At 52.1% G+C, this 17521-nt stretch overlaps 2 protein-coding genes across 5 annotated transcripts; both read left to right on the top strand.

Moving 5' to 3' along the window:
- Window positions 1–546: 546 nt before the first annotated feature.
- S100A14 (S100 calcium binding protein A14) lies at window positions 547–2811 on the top strand. Its single transcript, XM_068540835.1, has 4 exons — window positions 547–613; window positions 1061–1168; window positions 1626–1772; window positions 1996–2811. The coding sequence occupies exons 2-4, from the start codon at window positions 1139–1141 to the stop codon at window positions 2131–2133; spliced, it is 315 nt and encodes a 104-aa protein (XP_068396936.1). The 5' UTR covers window positions 547–613; window positions 1061–1138; the 3' UTR covers window positions 2134–2811.
- Window positions 2812–3855: 1044 nt separating this feature from the next.
- On the top strand, window positions 3856–9899 carry S100A16 (S100 calcium binding protein A16). 4 transcript variants are annotated; one of them, XM_068540832.1, is made up of 3 exons: window positions 3856–4023; window positions 8660–8837; window positions 9152–9899. In XM_068540832.1, the coding sequence occupies exons 2-3, from the start codon at window positions 8685–8687 to the stop codon at window positions 9308–9310; spliced, it is 312 nt and encodes a 103-aa protein (XP_068396933.1). In that variant the 5' UTR covers window positions 3856–4023; window positions 8660–8684; the 3' UTR covers window positions 9311–9899. The 4 variants fall into 4 exon arrangements, with proteins under 4 accessions (XP_068396933.1, XP_068396932.1, XP_068396935.1 ...); XM_068540831.1 differs by having other exon boundaries at window positions 3859–4023; window positions 8656–8837; XM_068540834.1 differs by lacking the exon at window positions 3856–4023 and adding an exon at window positions 7856–7868.
- Window positions 9900–17521: the final 7622 nt, after the last annotated feature.

Genomic DNA, 17521 nt, shown 5'->3' with positions numbered 1-17521 from the left:
CTGCCCTTCTCTGGCTCCTTCCTCCTGACCCAAATTTCTGCCATTAGGACTCGGCAAGGCTGGGCAGGCTTGAGTGTCACTGTCTAAATCGGCCTTGCGGGGAGGAATGTGTGTATGTGACACATTAAAGTACTTCAACCCACGTGTCCCTCATTCCTTCAAGGCCACAAAACCCGCCTTGACCAGCCTCTGCTTCTCCTTCTTTCCTGGTGACTGACTCAGAGCCCCCTCAGAACCCTTTCCTGTCCTACATTTCCTCCAGGCCTTTCCTCCCAGGCTCCATGCCCCAGTGTTTCCAAGTCCTCCCTCTCTCCCCCAACCAGCCTCCCCTCCCTATCTTCCCTGGACTCTGCCTGCTGGTCTGGGGCCAGGGGCATCCCAGACCCAGCTCTCCATGGTTCCCTCCTCGTGGCCGGGGTGCGGGCGGGCTCTCGGAGCTGCGGCCAATGGAGGTGGGGCCCCCGCGGGGCTGGCTCACAGCCCAGGCAGCTGCAGGAGCAGGGCTGGCTTCGGGAGGAGGCCCAGCCCCCTGCCTCCCCTCCCTTCCCCCAGGTATAAGAGCTGAGCTCAGGTGCACTGGCTCTTCCAGTCCTGTCTCAGCGGCTGCCAGCAGGTAAGGAGTCCCAGGGCTTTTCACCCAAAATGGGCTGTTCCCGGTCCAGAGGGCATGCTTAACCTATCCTACCCTAGTCTGCCAGGGGAGGGTCTGGGGGACCAGGCCCTGGAGGCTGGTGTGTATGTGTGTGTGTGTGTGTGTGTGTGTGTGTGTGTGTGTGTGTGTGTGTGTGTGTGTGTGTGTGTGTGTGTGTGGAACAGGGGTGGGGAGTTGGAAGGGGTGGGAGGAAGGAGGCTAAGGTGAGGCTCAAGGGATTCCCTCTAAATAGGTTGGCCTGGGGGCTGTGACCTTAGCTTCGGGAGCCTGGGCAGGGATGGGGCTTGTGTGGAGTTGGCTCTGACCCCCTGGATGAGGCACAGAATATCTGGGGTGAGCCAAAGGGGATAGTTGAGAAAGAAATGCTGAGTTCTCTCCTTAGCTCAGCCTCCCCCCTCCTCTAAGCAGATCATGAGACATCAGATCCTCTGGGGCCGGCTGTAGGACGACAAAACTCTCAACAAAGGACCAAGTGCATTGAGCACCATGGGACAGTGTGGGTCAGCCAACGTGGAGGTGGGCCCATTCATTCCTAGCCTTTCTGTTCCCACTCTCCTCTCCTTCACCCTGAGGGTCTATGTCCCTCACTGACTTCTGCCCCCTCACCTTGGCCTTGCTCTGCACTCCAGACCCTGCCTGTGAGACCTGAACCCTCTCTGGTGCCCACACAGGGTGATGCAGATGGCCCTCCCTGGAAGAGGATGCCTGGGTCTCATGCTGGGACCTGCCCTGCCTGGAGGCTGGGGGGAGGTGGGGAGGAAGCTTTGCCCAACACATGGCTCAGGGCAGAGGACAGTGGGGGCAAAGGGGCTGGATGCTGGACTTTGGAGTGGGCGAGGGCCCACGTGCCTGCCAGCTGTCTTGTGCCTGCCAGCTGTCTTCTGCCCTGTTGGCTCTGCCCGGCTCCTGGGAAAGCAGGGTGTCATAGGATGGGTGGGACCTCTGCAACATGGGTGATGTCTGTTGCCCTCAGGAAGCCCAGGAACTCAGTGACGTGGAGAGGGCCATCGAGACCCTGATCAAGAACTTCCACCAGTATTCGGTGGAGGGTGGGAAGGAGACGCTGACCCCCTCCGAGCTTCGGCACCTGGTCACCCAGCAGCTGCCCCACCTCATGCCGGTACTGAGGGAGTGGACCCCGCCCCAGGCAGTGCCCTGACTTCCCAAGCAAGTACTCCAAGACCCCACCCACACTGCCAAGGCCCCTGGTACTGGCAAACCCCAGCCCTTCCCCTTGTCAGTGCCAGGTAGGCTCAGGACCTGCTTTCTGCCCCTGGGCAGGGTGGAGTGGGAGGATTGGAAGGTGCTGCCTGGCTGAGCTGTGGTGTCTTCCCTCCTTTCAGAACAACTGTGGGCTGGAAGAGAAAATTGCCAACTTGGGCAGCTGTAACGACTCTAAACTGGAGTTCAGGACTTTCTGGGAGCTGATTGGAGAAGCAGCCAAGAGTGTGAAGCTGGAACGCCCTGTCCCGGGGAGTTGAAAACCTTCCCCTGGAATTCTGCGGTGGGGGGATATTGGGGAAAGGGGGCCTCCAGAGCCTGGGGGGCCTGGAAATAAAACTCCTCTCTCCACCACCCCCGCACTATTCCCCAGCCCCCCACCCCCCCCACCCCCGTCTCACCTCTGCAAGGTTCAGGTTCATAATGGCCCTTCCTGGGGCCTCTGTGTACTTCATTCCTGGGAGCTCCATGGAGCTAATGGGTCCAGGGGTCCCCACCTGGGGGAGGCTCAGGGGAAGGTTGGGGCCAGGGATGTATTGGAGGGCTGCTGGAGGGTTGAGGATGCTGTAAGGGCCAAGTCATTTAGTAGTGGGGGAAGGGCAGAGAGGAGCTGAGCTATGGGAACTGATTTGAAGGGGGTGGAAGTAGGAATGGATATTCAGTACTAAAAAGGGTCTCTACGAACCTACCCCTCCTAATCTCTTCCCCAACCCAAACTGTCTGTTCAGTGCTGTCCCTCCCTGCCCCCAGCTCTGCCCCAGCCTCCTCTCAGGACTCTGTCTCCCTGGCTTAGGGCAGGGGAAGAGAGAGAGCAGGGTGGGGGAGAGGCTGAGGAGGGTGACTTTTGGGAGTAAGAGGACCAGCTGGGTGCTTGGGCATTTACAGAATGATGGTTGTTTTGTATCATTTGATTAATAAAGAAGATGGAAAAAATGAAAGACGTTGTCTTGACTGAACCCCACCCCCACCCCAAGGGTCCGTGGGTGAGGAGGAGTTGGGGTGAATGGCAGAGTCATTAGGTGGCACGGTACCTGTGGGGCTGCAGTGGTCGGCAGTGGAGGTGAATAGGGGCCTCACGTTCCCCCATGGATTTGGGTTGAGGATGGCACAAGGCCTAAAATGTGGGAGACCTGGTTCTCTCTGAGAGACAGGCTGTACTTTGCCAGGGACCCGGCCCTCTGACAGGACAGGAGGGCGTGTGTGCACATGTGGGGAGAAGAACATGAACCCAGGTGTGCCTGGCTGACTGGTAGCAGGGGAAATGTGAGGCCGAGAAACAGGCTGACCAACCTGGGTTAGAATCCCAGCTCTGCCACATACTATCTTTGGAACTTGGGGCATATTCTCAGAGTATCAGTTTCCTCATCTGTAAAATGGGGATCGGACACATGACGTAAAGTACTTAGCAGAGAGCCTGACACAGAGTGAGAGCCAGTGAGCGGAAGTCACTGGAGTGGGGGGATGGGTCACTTCTGGCATCAGCTGTTGCATCTGGGACATCAAACTGGCCAATTTCCTTGGGTATCTTGGAGAAGGGGTAGAGGGGTGTTTCCAGAGGAATCCTCTGCTGCACACAAGAGGTTCTAGGGATGGGTGCACTGGAGGTGGAAGACAAGGAGCCACGCTCTGGGCCCTTTTGACTGTAGCCCATGGAAATCCGGCATTACTCCTGAAATCCCAACAGCAAGGAAATTTAAGTGGCCAGCCATGCTGGCCTGGAATACTAACTGAATTTGTCTGTTAGGGGGTCCCTGAAACGGGGCTCCCAGTGACCCAGGTGAGAAGGGCAGGTGACAGTCTTTCCCTTCCTTTCTCAAAGTTGTAAATTCTGTTCAGGCCCTGAGGGGTTAGGAGGGTGGGGTTGGGGGAGCGCCAGCTTGCACCACTCCCTCTGGGGTGGGGGGCGGAAGGCTGTTTAAAAAAGGTGTGTATCCCTTTAACATGGGCCCAACCCCAGGGCCAAGTAAGTCAAGAGGGAGCTCAGACCCTACCTCCCCACTGAGCCAGCTCCTCCAGGCAGGGCCGGGAGGGAGTGGGACAGATTCTGGGAGTGCAGCGGGGAGGAGTCCTGGCTGGCTGAGGGCGTAGCTACTTGGCAGTGCCAGAGCCCAGGTTCCAGAGCCCCACAGGAGAGGAGGTGGACCAAGAAGGTAGGTGAGCACCCCAGGCCCGTCCTGGGAGGTCTGGGGCTGCCGGAGGGGCCCTGCAGGCTTGGGAGGCCCGGACAAAGGGCAGTGAAGGGGGCCTGGGGAGGGGGGCCTGCAGAGACTGAGCAGGAAGGTTTTGTCAATTGTTAACTTTCCCAAAAGGCCAGTTTGGGAATGGAGCGTTCTGGTGGGCTTGGGGGTTGGAGAGGCCTTCAGAGGAGTGGATGGGGTGGCAAGACCCCCTCCCCAGCCCAGCAGCTGACCGGGTTCCTCTCCCAGGGCTGGGCCACCGGGCAGAGTGTTCAGAAGCTTTGCCCTCAGCTGCTCCGATTTTCCCCAACAGAAAAACGGCAGATGTGTTTGGTGGAGGTTGGGGAGTAGCCAGACCCTGGACACAGGCCTCGCTGGGCGCTGGGGGCTGTGTCCGGGAGAGGTAATGGGGTCCAGGAGAAGCCAGGGAGGGCCCAGAGAGCCTGAGAGCAGCCCGAGGAGGGGAGGCAGGGGCCTGGGTTGCTTCTCTCCACCTCTCAACTCAGGCAGGTGCTGGACGCCGGCCCCAAGTGCTCTGGGAGCTGTTCCTTGGGAGGGGCGATGGGGCCCGGGAGGAACCTGGGTGAGGCCCCCTGGAGCCTGAACTCCAGGAGAGGGGTCCGGAAACTGGGCAGCTTCTCCTCCACCTCAAGACCCAGGCAGGTTCTGGCTTGACTTGCTTTGCTTAGTGGAGCCCCCTGCCCTGTAGAGCATTTCCCCTGCCTGGCCCTGCTCCCTGTCCGGGTCGGAGGGGGTGAGGGCTGGTGTGCTTGGAGACCCATGACGGAGTCCTGGAGTGCTGGTGAGCACGAGCTCAGACTTTCCCCATCGACTAGAAAAGAGCTCTCTGGGTGTTGGTGAGGCCAGGGGCAGCAGTCTGTGTGTGTGTGTGTGTGTGTGTGTGCGTGTGTGCGTGTGTGTGTCTGTGTCCGTGTCCACACCAAACTCCTCCAACTTCACTTGTCTGGAAAAAAATTTCTGAGGAACAGTCTTCTTCCTCCAGCTACGTATTCTGAAAGCAGAAGAGTTTGGGAGGTAGGTGGGTCACCCAAGCAGAGGGGATCAGAAATGGCAGAATTCCTTGCTCATTGTGATTGTGTACATTTGTGTGGATTAGATGCAGTGAGTCCTGTGAGGGTGGGGCTGGGGGGTAGGCAGGGACACTTGTGTGAGATACTAGCCTCTGGAACTGGGAAAAGAGCAGGAGAAGAGGGAACACAGAATGGAGCTGGAGAGGCTGGAGAGGTTAATTTGAAACAACCTTGCAAATTGAGTAAAGCATTACCAGCCCAGTGTAGATTGTGCCTTCCCTGTGTATTGCAGGCAGCTGGGGCAAATGAGTGAATTAAGTAGGAAATGAATGAGAGAGTAAGAAAGTGAATGGTGAATAAATGAGTGAACAAATTCAAGGTAGATGAAAGGAATGCAGAGAATGCCAAATTGAGGCTTGAGAGTGGCCTAGGCTCTAGAGGAGAGGTGACTAGGAGGGATAGGAGTCCAGGGACATATCCCAACACTTGGGAACAATTTAAGACTCAAGAAGTGTGTGTGGAGGTGGGAAGAGGAGGTGACTTTTAGAGGGTGTGGTGGATGTTCAGGGCTCCACACGGAAAGGGACTGGGGAGTTGAAGAGATGGAGGGTGAAGAGGAGGCACTTGGAGGGGTGGGGCCCAGCACCTGGGGGTGGGAGGGTGGGGCTGGAGTGGCTGAGACCCAGGAGCATGGTGTCAGGGCAATTTGGGCTTTTGGAGAAGTCAGCAAGCTGGGCTGAGGTGGGCGGGGTGGGGGCCTCTTGGTTGCTCAGTGATGAATCAGCCAAGGTGAAGACAATGAGAACTTTGCAGGAGGGATGGGGGCCCCAGGTGAGAGGGTCCTTTGGAGGACGAGTCCCTCCATTCTCATTTTTTTGGAAGGCTCCAGTGTACTGTCCACCCCCCCCACCCCCCACTCTCAGGCCAGGATCAACCTGTGGCAAAGTCAATGCAGGAGTTACCTCTTGCCCCACCCTTCCCAGGGAGGGGCTGATGGGATGGCCCACCACCTCCCCTCCCCCCAACCACATGCCCGGGGACCCTCTGGCCTGGTTTGGTGGGAGGACTGGGCAGGCAGGAGGGGCAGGTGACCTTGGCATGGGTGTGGTGGCAGAGCCTGTCTCCTGACCCCCAGGGAAGGGAAGGAGAAAGAAGGTAATGACACCTGACTCTTCCCCTCGAACACCTTTCCTTCGGAAAAAGCTTCAGAAAAGCATTTGTCCAAATTGTTAACTCCAGCATTGTCCATTTGGCTAGAAGAAGGTGGGGTGGGGACTACTGGGAGGCCTGGGAGCTGAAGCGCAGCTCTCTGGGGTGACTGTGTACCTGACAGCAGGTGCTGAGATGTCTCCTGGGAGCTCACCTGTGTCTTGCCAGGTAGAGGCTGAGGCATGGTATCAAGGAAGGGCAGGACTGGGCTCCAAGATGGCAGGTGGTGGGAGGGGAGTGCTCGGCCATGGGGAGAGGGACAGAGACACACTGCCCCTCAAACCCATTTCTTATCCTTTCCTCTCCCTGACTATTTCCCACAGGATTCCTCACTTGGGGAACAAGGTCTGGAATGGTGAAAGTGGGGGATTCTCTGAACTTTCTCCCCACTCCCAAGGCTGGTTGGGAGTAGGGCATGACACAATCCTTGCTGACATGGGTGCAGCTTTCGGAATCCCCAGGAATGCTGGTCGTAGGCCTGGGCAACTGCCCACCCAAGGACAGCAGGGCAGACAGTTCATGGATTGAAACATTTTTGTCCTCACTTGTGAATGTTAGAGCAAGTGTATGAAAGTCTTACAAAGGTATAAACATTGAACCACACAATTACACACAATAAATAAAGAGTACTGGAAAAAAAAAAAAGGTTTCCTACAGTCCTGGTTCCATACTTCATTCTTTCGGCCACAGACCAGAGCGGTCAGGTGGACGAGGCAGGGGAGAGAAGGGTAGGATTCCTGGTCAGAGTTGCCCTAGCCTGACCCCTCTCCCTCTCAACTCTCCTTCCTTCCTGCATCCTGGCTTAGTCCTTCTGGGTCTCACCCTTCCTCCAGAAGAAGTTTAGTAAAAGAAAAATCTTTGAAGGTTGGTCAGGGGCCTTGGATACCTGGTATCAGGGCTGGCAGGAGGTGGAATATTTATAGAGCACCTACCTTGAGCAAAGCATTGGGCCAGGCCACGTGGGTGAGAGGAGACGCAGAGATTAAAAGCAGGGAGGTTGTATATCCAGGATTTTAAAACGTGGTCCCAAAGTCTCCCAGTCCTAACACAATGGCTGTGTATAAGAAACACTATCCTTGTTTCAAGGAAGGTCTGGTGTCTGGGGAAGAGACTGCAGTCACAGCAGCTAGTGGGCCCAGCCAAGGCTGCCTGAGAGTCTGTGGGAGCCAGGGGAGGAGGACCAGAGGGCAAGGGTCAGGGCAGTCTTCCCTGGAGGTGCGGTTTGGGCAGGCTTCAGCTAGGTGGAGAGGGCAGGGCAATGGGCACAGGAGGAGGGATGGATGGCCAAGAGGGGGATTAGAAAGCAGGTGGCAGGGGCAGGGGCTGCGGTGGGGCTCGGAGAAGCAGACTTCCCTTCCATATCGAAACGTGGGATGCCCTGGTGGCGGTGTCCACCTTCCCTTGCCAAGACCCAATGGGCAAGGCAGCTGCAACTCATTCCTGGGCTTGGGGGCGGGAAGGGAGGCTCATTTGCCAGGGTTCACTTGGGGGGGCTCTGGGCATGGGCGGCGACTCACAGAGTAGATCCGCCTGTTCCCCTCATATCCTGTTATTCAGTAGGCTGTATCCGCTTGCAATGTGAGTGCCTTTTGTCCTGGGGCGAGGGGCTGATGTGTGTAGCCTCTGGCTGGCTGTGGAGGCTCCATCTTCAGCTGTCTCCAGCTGGGGCTGAACTGTCGGGCTCCTCCTTAGGTATTGGGGTGGGGAGGGGCCCTTGTATCCTGCTGTATATTTCGGGGTGGGTATGAGGGAGGTTAGCCTAGCCGGGGCTGGCTGGGGGCCTGCACAAAGCCTCACTTGATGGATCAGGACATTGTCCTTTATCAGAGAAGGGCAGCCATGGCCTGAGACCCTGGACGCACTGTCCTGGAGCCTGGCGGGAAGGACTGGGGAGAGCCTAGGTCCCCGCCTCCTGCTTTGTTGCCTGGGGCAGGGGTCTCGGCCAACCCTGGGAGTGGGGGACGTGGCCCATCCTAGCAGTTTCTATCTGTGCTTGTCCCCGGGCCAGGGACTCTGGGTGGGCCAGGTATGGAGAAGGCGGAAAGATGCGCACTGGCTCTCATCCTCTTCCCACGGAGCCTCTTGTTCTCTCTGGGGCTCTGACAAGCTCAGTGCCTGGGGCTGGGGAAGTGCCTGGAAAACCTGTTGAGGCGGTTGAGCTGGGGAGCACCTGGAGGAGAGGAGACACATAGTTGTCATTCCAGGCCCACCCTGGGTTCCCCTTTCCCTGCTTACTTCCTCCTGAGGACCAGCCAGCCTGGGGGGCCAGAGGCCCAGGGGGTGGGGCCAGCGGGAGGACAGGGGCAGAGAGACGAAGGAGCAGGTGTGGCCTGTGGGGTCTCCTCACCTCCCCTCATCCTGGCAGCCAGGCCCTGCGAGGTGTGAGGCGGTGAGATGGCGGACTCCTACACGGAGCTGGAGAAGGCGGTGGTCGTCCTGGTGGAAAACTTCTACAAATACGTGTCCAAGAACAGCCTGGCCAAGAACAAGATCAGCAAGAGCAGCTTCCGGAAGATGCTTCAGAAGGAGCTCAACCATATGCTGACGGTGAGGTCCCCCCACCCAAGGGCCTGGCCTCTCCACGCCCCTACCCCACCCAGCTCCTGAAGCTCTTGTCCTCTCTGGGTTTCCTTCCCCACTGCCGCTTCTGTCCTTTCAGAGTTATCCCCCCAAAACCAGGGGTCTCCACCCCGCCCAGCCCTCTGTCCTCAGGGTGCCCAGGCCTGAGCCAGTGACGGCTCTGTTCCCATCTTCCAAGGGCAGCAGCAGCCCAGGCCAGACCCTGGACCCTGCCTAGGGTCCTTCCTGGGGCCTCTGTAGAGCTGCCACCTCAGTATTGCTGACCTTCAATTCCTTGCCAGGACACGGGGAACCGAAGGGCTGCTGACAAGCTCATCCAGAACCTGGACGCCAACCATGACGGGTGCATCAGCTTCGACGAGTACTGGAACTTGATAGGCGGCATCACTAGCCCCATCGCCAACCTCATCCGCCAGCAGGAGCAGCAGAGCAGCAGCTAGAGGACCCTCCCACCGTCCCCTCCCCCGATGCTCTTCCTAGACTCCCTCCTCAGCCTCCTCTGCCCACCCAGACCCCTGTCCTCTCTTCTCCCTCTAGACCTTCTCCTGACCATTGCTGAACAGGGCAAGGGGGGACGTCAGGGCCCCTTTGTGAGTGTCTCAGTCTGGGGGTGTCTCCCTGAGGGTCTCAGTCCCTGGAGCCAGCAGACCCTGGGGCCCCTCTGTGACAGTGCTGTATGGGGACCCAAGAGTTTCCCCACTTGTTCAGTCCATCTACCCTTCTGACCTCTGATGTTCCTGCCTGATTCCGGGTCTCTCCTGACCTTAGAGGTCAGCTTGCTGCTTCAGGTCTCCCCGCTCCTGGCAACACTAGCCGAGACTCCTCTCTCCCCTTTCCCTCAGCCCCTCTCCCGGGTAGAGGAGACTTCCAGGGATTGCCCTCCAGCTGCCTCTGGGTCTGGGAACAGGGTTGAGCCCCCTCCCTCCTGAGCCACTGAAATGGGCAACAAAGGCTGGATTTGGAGTTTGTGTCCCCCTCACCCAGTCCCTTTGTAATGTTCATTAAAACCTTTCCACTCCTTGGAACTTCCTCATGCCTTGGTGATCTTTGCCATGGGCCCCGATGCAAGGGGGTGGCAAGGGGAAATCTCACCGAGAGGGCAGAGCAAGAAAGAAGTAGAACTCTGGGATCCCAGCTGGTGCTGTCAGCCCTGGGTCAGCAGCTACTTCCCTCCTCCATGAAGGGCCAAAGGCCACACGTGTCATCACCTCTGGTCCCTCATAGACCAAACTCAACTCACATTCAACTTCTGGGCACACAGTGTATCCCATCTTGTCCTCACTGAAATTCCATGAGAGAGGCGCCGCAACCCTCAGTCTTGAGTCATGAATAGCGCAGAGATACTGAATTCTCATGTACAGATTATTCTAATACACAGAGAAGTTTATGGGATGAGAAAGTGGGGTGCAAAGGAAGGGGTGTGGAAGGCCAGAGTTGGGACTTGTGCCTGATGTAGGGGACAATGACAGCTTCTATGTTTCTCCCCTGCCATGGAAAGACAGCACATGCCCCCAAAAGAAACAGGGCAGGAAATCAAGCCTGTGCGCTCTTGATCAATGGTTTTCAACCCAGGGCAGCTTACCCCTGAGGTTTAAGGTTTTTCTAAAGATGCACAGGCATAGACAGTTTTATTGGAATCCATTACAGATCCTCAACCTTCTAAAAGTGACCTGCCTCAGAATGGGCTTGCAGTCAAGGTAGCACACTGGTCTTCTTTCCCATCTCTCCTTCACAGCAATCCTTCTCCAGTTAGAAATGTAAAGAACAGGGACTTCCCTGGTGGCGCAGTGGTTAAGAATCCGCCTGCCAATGCAGGGGACACGGGTTCGAGCCCTGGTCTGGGAAGATCCCACATGCCGCGGAGCAACTAAGCCCGTGCGCCACAACTACTGAGCCTGCACTCTAGAGCCTGTGAGCTACAACTACTGAGCCCGCATGCCACAACTACTGAAGCCTGCGTGCCTAGAGCCTGTGCTCTGCAGCGGGAGAAGCCACTGCAATGAGAAGCCTGTACACCACAAAGAAGACCCAATATAGCCCCCCCAAAAAAGTAAAGAACACCCTTTGCCTGTCCTGGGGGTCACAATGCTACCTTGACTGAATGGTGAAGAACTCACTCACATTATATATATATAATTGTGATAAAATACACACATCAGTTTACCCTCTTCACAAATTTTAAGTGCACATTACAGTATTGTTAGCTATATGCACATTGTTGTACAGCAGATCTCTAGAGCTTTTTCATCTTACAGGACTGAACCTCTATACTCACTGAACAGCAACTCCCCATTCGCCACCTCTCAGGCCCTGGCAACCACCATTCTACTTTCTGTTTCTATGAGTTTGATTACTTTAGATACCTCATATAAGTGGAATCATGCAGTACTTGCCCTTTCGTGACTGGCTTATTTCACTTAACATAATATCCTTAAGGTTCATCCATGTTGTAGCATATGACAGAATTTCCTTCTTTTGGAAGGCTGAATAATATTCCGTTCTATGTATATACCACATTTTCTTTATCCTTTCATCTGCCAATGGGCATTTAAGTTGCTTCTAGATCTTGGCTAATGTGAATAAAGCTGTAATGAACATGGGAGTGGTAATATCTCTTCAAGATCCTGTTTTACATTTTTTTCTTGTCTTTTTTAAAAAAATTTTTTGGCCACACAGCATGGCATGTGGGATCTTAATTCCCCAACCAGGGATCGAACTCATGTCCCCTGCAGTGGAAGCACGGAGTCTTAACCACTGGACAGCCAGGGAAGTCCCCTCAATTATTTTCAATGTACACCCAGAAGTGGGATTGTTGGGTTATATGGCAGTTCTATTTAAAAAATTTTGAAGAACCTCAATACTATTCCATAGTGGAAGCACCATTTTACATTCCCACCAACAGTGCACAAGGGTTCCAATTTCTCCACATTCTCCTCAATACTTGCTATTTTCTGTTTTTTTTTGTTTTTTTGATAGTGACCATCCTAATGAAAGTGAGATGGTATCTTGTGTCTTTTTCTTTTTAATTTGCATTTCGCTGATAATTAGTGATGTTGAGCATCTTTTAATATGCTTCTTGACCATTTGTGTAATCTACTTTGGAGAAATGTCTATTCAAATCCTTTGCTCATTTTTAAGTTGGTTATGTTTTATTTTATTTTGTTGAGTTGTAGTTCTTTATATATCCTGGATATTAATTAACCTGTTATCTGACATATGGCTTGCAAATATTTCCCCCCGTTCTGTAAGTTATCTTTTTACTTTGTTGATTATTTCCTTTGTTCCCCAGAAGTTTTTAAGTTTAATATAGTTCTATTTGTCTATTTTTGCTTTTGTTATCTTTTTTTGGTGTCATATCCAAGGAATCTTTGCTTGTTACAATGTCATGAGGATTTTCCCTGATGTTTTCTTCTATGAGTTTTATAGTTTCAGGTCTTACTTTTAGGTTTCCATTTTGAGTTAATTTTTGTATATGGTATAAGGTAAGGGTCCAAATTCATTCTTTTGTATATGAATATCCAGTTTTCCTAACACCATTTGTTGAAGAGACTATCCTTTCCCCATTGTGTGGTCTTGATATCCTTGTTGAAAATCATTCAATCAAATATGTGAGGGTGTATTTTTGGGCTCTCCATTCTGGTCCATTGGTCTGTATGTCTATCTTTTAAATTAGTTAATTAATTAATTAATTTTGGTTGCACTGGGTCTTAGTTGTGGCACGCAGGATTTTCACTGCGGCATGCGGGATCTTTAGTTGTGGCATGAGGGATCTTTTAGTTGCGGCATGCGGGCTTCTTAGTTGCAGCATGAGAACTCTTAGTTGTGGCATGCATGTGGGATCTAGTTCCCTGACCAGGGATCTAACTTTGTCCCCCTGCATTGAGAGCACAGTGTCTTACCCACTCGACCACCAGTGAAGTCCCTGTATGTCTGTCTGTCCTTTTTGCCAGTTCCATACTGTTTTGATTACTGTAGCTTTATAATATGTTTTGAAATCAGGAAGTGTGAGGCCTCCAGCTTTACTCTTCTTTCTCAAGATTGTTTTGGCTATTTGGGGTCCTTTGAGATTCCATATGACTTTTAGGATAGTTTTTTCTATTTCTAAAAAAATGCCACTGGGATTTTGATAGGGATTGTATTTAATCTGTAGGTCACTTTGGATAGTATGGACATTTAATGATATTAAGTTTTCCAATCCAAGAACATGGGATGTCTTTCCCTCTGTTTGTGCCTTCTTCAATTTCTTTCAGCAATGGTTTGTCGTTTTCAGTGTACAAGTCTTTTGCCAAAGACTTGATGTGACGCCTAAGGTGTGGGGATGACATGAGAGATCCCGGAGGCAGCTCAGAATAGAGCTCCCTTCACTGCCCCTGGTTTGTGTCTGGAAACAAACACTTCACCGGTCAAGACTTTAGAACAGCTGGCAGGAAATGAGCTGGTGTGTGACCCCAGTTAGAGGCCTGTTTCTAGAGGGGTCTAAGTGTAAGCCTAGAGCACTGGGGACGATGCTGAGCTTCAGTGGAGGTCAGAGAAACTTAACAACAATCAAGGATTGGGCTCCAGGGCCTGGAGCCAGAGAGGCCCCAGAGGAGCAAAAGCAGCCACTTTGAGGTCGGGCAGCTCAGCTGGAGGCCTCTCTGGGGAGTGTTGGGCCCAGAGAAGGGTGGGCCTTCCTCCCTCACCCAGGAGACCAGATGGCCTGAGCAGGGCCCGAGCAGAGCAGGGGATAGGGGGCCAGAACAGGCTCCTGTGGGGGTCCCACAGTGGAGCTGAGAAGGGTCCCTCTGTCTGGCGTCTCACACTGGCCTGGCCTAGTGTCTAAACTATTGGGACTGAGGTGGTGGGTGCCCAATAAATTGCACCCACAAACCCATCTGTAGCTAGGCTTGTCATTCTATGGGGTGAGAACCTGGCTTATCTTGCCACATTAGGGTAAGGAAACTAAAGCCACCTGGGTCAGCTTTTGTACTTCCTGTATATTTGGCTTTTCTTTCCATTTCAATTCCTAGTAAAGTTCCCTTTTGGAAAATAAAACAATCCTTTCTGTTTGTTCAATGTTAAAAGTTATAAAAAACACTTTCTCATCCAAGGCTCATTTGGTCCTCCTTAACCCTGTGAGATAAGAATCATGATCCACATTTTACAGATGAAGATATGGAGGCTCAGAGAGGTGACGTGACTTAGTCAAAGACACACTGCTGATGACCAGTAGACCTGCCACTCAGACCCCCTCTTTTACTAACTCTGTGAACTGCCCAAAGGGCAGAGGCTGTTGTCTGTGTCTTGGTCCCGATAACCATGAAGGTTTAAGCCCCTTACAGGCCCTGTATGGTGGTTGTGGTTGCTTCTGCTGAGGACCCATTCATTCATTTATTCATTCACTCATTCAGACGGTAGTACTTTGTATGTGCCAGGTACAGTAGATACTGCAATAAAAAGAGGAGGAAATATATGTTTCCTGATTTTATGGGGCTTTCAGTTTAGAGAAGACAACAAATAACCACGTGATAACACAAACAAGTGGATAATTGCAAACTGAGGTCAACTGCTAAGGGATCAAATTTACAGTAATTTTTTTTCTTTTTGGCCACACCACGTGGCTTGTGGAATCTTAGTTCCTTGACCACGGATTGAACCCAGGCCACGGCACTGAAAGTGGAGTCCTAACCACTGGACCACCAGGGAATTCCCTATGGTAATTAAAAAAAAAGAAACCTGAATTTTAGTCTGGGAGTGGGGAATGTCATTATGGAAGTGACTCCTGAGTTGAGATCTGAAAGATGAGCAGAAGTTATACAGGCAAAGGGAGGAGGGAGGGTGAGAGTGAAGTTGAGGGGAGGAAGTGCTACCTAGATAAAAGGACCATTATATGCAAAGGCTCCGTGGCAGAAAGGGGGCATGATGAGTTACCGAGGGAAAGTTAAGTGTGGCTAAAGCCCAAGAACAAGGTGGAGAGAGATACAAGGTGAGGCTGGAGGGGTGGGCAGGACCCTGGGGGACATGTTAAGGATTGGTAGCCACTAAATGGTTTTTTCAGCAATGTGAGTGTGTGTGTGTTTGTGTGCGCTTGAGTGTGCGACATGATCAGATTTGCACTTTGAAAAATTTCACTTAAAATTCCATTTTGCAATATGGAGAAGATTAAGAGAGGGGGTAGAGTCGGGGCAGGGAGACCAGTGAAGAGGTAATTTAATAAATAATAGCAAATAATTGCCAATTGTTACTGAGTACTTACTCTATACCAGGTATTGTTTTATTTCACATATATTAACTCCCTAATCCCCACAAGCCAATGAAGTAAGTACTTTTGTTATCTCTATTTTACAGGAGAGGAAACTGAGGCACAGAGAAGTTACATAACTTGCTAGAGATCATAGAACTGACAAGTGGTGGAACCCAGGCAGTCTGATTTGGGAGCTGCTGTTCTTAATGAATACTTTTTTTTTTTTTTTAATTAATTAATTAATTTATTTATTTATGGCTGTGTTGGGTCTTTGTTTCTGTGCGAGGGCTTTCTCTAGTTGCGGCAAGCGGGGGCCACTCTTCATCGCGGTGCGCGGGCCTCTCACTATCGCGGCCTCTCTTGTTGCGGAGCACAGGCTCCAGACGCTCAGGCTCAGTAGTTGTGGCTCACGGGCCTAGTTGCTCAGCGGCATGTGGGATCTTCCCAGACTAGGGCTCGAACCCGCGTCCCCTGCATTAGCAGGCAGACTCTCAACCACTGCGCCACCAGGGAAGCCCGGGAGCTGCTGTTCTTAACTACAATTATCTCCTGAACTCCGGTGGAGAGAGTGCAGGCTCATTCATCCAGTCAACACGTGCTTATTTAGTGCTCACTACATGCCAGGCACTATTCTCTCTCTATGGAGCTTGGAGTCTAGTCAGGTGGAGATATGTGAGCAGCAAACAAACAAAGAAATCATATGATGTGTAAAGAAAAATAAAGCAGAGATGAAGAACAGTGAGTTCTGGGGAGTGGTGTGGTGGGGAAATGTGAGAAGTGGATGCATTCGTGAGAGATTTAGGGGGTAAAATAGTCAGGCCTTGATGGGCTGGACATGATGGACCAGGGAGAAGCAGGTGTGCATGTGACTCCCATATTTCTGGCTTGTGAAACCAGATAAATGGTGGTGCCATTTATTGCCCCAGGGAAAACTGGAGGAGGCCCAGATTTGGGGCAGTAGGTGTGTGGATATTGCAATTTTAGTTTTAGACATCTTCTTGTGATAGTCACATGGTAATGTCAAAGAAGTAGTTGGATATACACATCCAAAGTCCAGAGAGGAGGGCTGGATTGGCAGTTTGGGAGGCAGAAACATAGATGGAAACCTAAGCATTGGGCATGGATGAGCATGCCAAGGGATAGAGCATGGAGTGAGAAGAGAAGAGGTTGTGTCTAAAAAGCATCTGCAATTCTGACACCAATTCCAATTCAATGTGTGAGATTTTTCCCCATGCCACCAAGCGATTCTCTGACACCAGCTGGGTCTCTTATAATTCAGTTCAATTCTGAAACTATCTACCTGGAGATAGCATCAGATCTACAGGTTAAGGGCTCAGTCCTACAAAACGTCCCCCCAAATTCCCCCCCCACCCCACTTCAGATACCAATTGAACTTCTGCCTATGAATCAGAGGTTCCCACTATCCCCTCTTTGGGTGCTAGAGAAGAACTCTCTTCCCCAGATAGTCACATGGCCTCTCCCTCATCTACTTCAAGTCTTTGATCAAATGTCTCTCTCTCAGTGGAAACTTCCTTGACCACTTTATTTAAAATTGAACCTCTTGGGACTTCCCTGGTGGTCCAGTGGTTAAGACCACACGCTCCCAATGCAGGGGACCTGGGTTCGATCCCTGGTCAGGGAACTAGATGCCGCATGCTGCAACTAAGAGCTTGCGTGCCAAAGCTAAGACCTGGCGCAGCCAAATAAATAAATAAATAAAATAAATATTAAAAAAAAAACCTGAACCTCTCCACAGGCTGGTATACCCTATTCCTACTTCCTGCTTTATTTTTCCTCATGGCACTTGTGACCTCTAAAATACTGTGTTTTACTTATTGTTTATTTTTTTAAATTTTTATTTTTTTAAAAATTTTATTATTAAAAAAATGTATTTTATTTAATTTATTTTTGGTTGCGCTTGGTCTTCGTTGCTGCGCGTGGGATTTCTTTAGTTGCGGCGAGCGGGGGCTACTCTTCGTTGCGGTGCGCGGGCTTCTCATTTTGGTGGTTTCTTTTGTTGCGGAGCACAGGCTCTAGGCGTGTGGGCTTCAGTAGTTGTGGCATGCAGGCTCAGTAGTTGTGGCTCGTGGGCTCTAGAGGGCAGGCTCAGTAGTTGTGGCACACAGGCTTAGTCGTTCTGCAGCATGTGGGATCTTCCCAGACCAGGGCTTGAACCCGTGTCCCCTGCATTGGCAGGTGGATTCTTAACCACTGCGTCACCAGGTAAGTCCCTACTTATTGTTTATTGCAAGCACCACTAGGGAAGATTTCATTGTCTCTCTTGTTCACTGAGCATCCCCCAGTGCCTAGCACATAGTAAGTGTAAACCCATCTAACAATGTTCAAAATAGAGTAACCCCCGTCAAGGGCCACTATCAAGTCTCTTTCAGACACCCAAGGACTGGAAAATTTCTGAAGACAAAAAGTT

Source organism: Eschrichtius robustus, chromosome 3 (assembly GCF_028021215.1).
Source record: "Eschrichtius robustus isolate mEscRob2 chromosome 3, mEscRob2.pri, whole genome shotgun sequence".
Lineage (NCBI taxonomy): Eukaryota > Metazoa > Chordata > Mammalia > Artiodactyla > Eschrichtiidae > Eschrichtius > Eschrichtius robustus.
The sequence above is the reverse complement of the archived record's forward strand: the minus strand, read 5'-3'. Positions and strand labels throughout refer to the sequence as shown.

What these genes read in the sequence shown, in the direction of transcription:
- S100A14 (XM_068540835.1), top strand. Translation starts at nt 1,139, where the DNA reads ATGGGACAGTGTGGGTCAGCCAACGTGGAG. An exon ending in GTGGGTCAGCCAACGTGGAG is followed by an intron (nt 1,169 to 1,625) that starts GTGGGCCCATTC and finishes TGTTGCCCTCAG; the next exon opens with GAAGCCCAGGAACTCAGTGA. An exon ending in AGCTGCCCCACCTCATGCCG is followed by an intron (nt 1,773 to 1,995) that starts GTACTGAGGGAG and finishes CCCTCCTTTCAG; the next exon opens with AACAACTGTGGGCTGGAAGA.
- S100A16 (XM_068540832.1), top strand. Translation starts at nt 8,685, where the DNA reads ATGGCGGACTCCTACACGGAGCTGGAGAAGGCGGTGGTCGTCCTGGTG. An exon ending in AGCTCAACCATATGCTGACG is followed by an intron (nt 8,838 to 9,151) that starts GTGAGGTCCCCC and finishes ATTCCTTGCCAG; the next exon opens with GACACGGGGAACCGAAGGGC.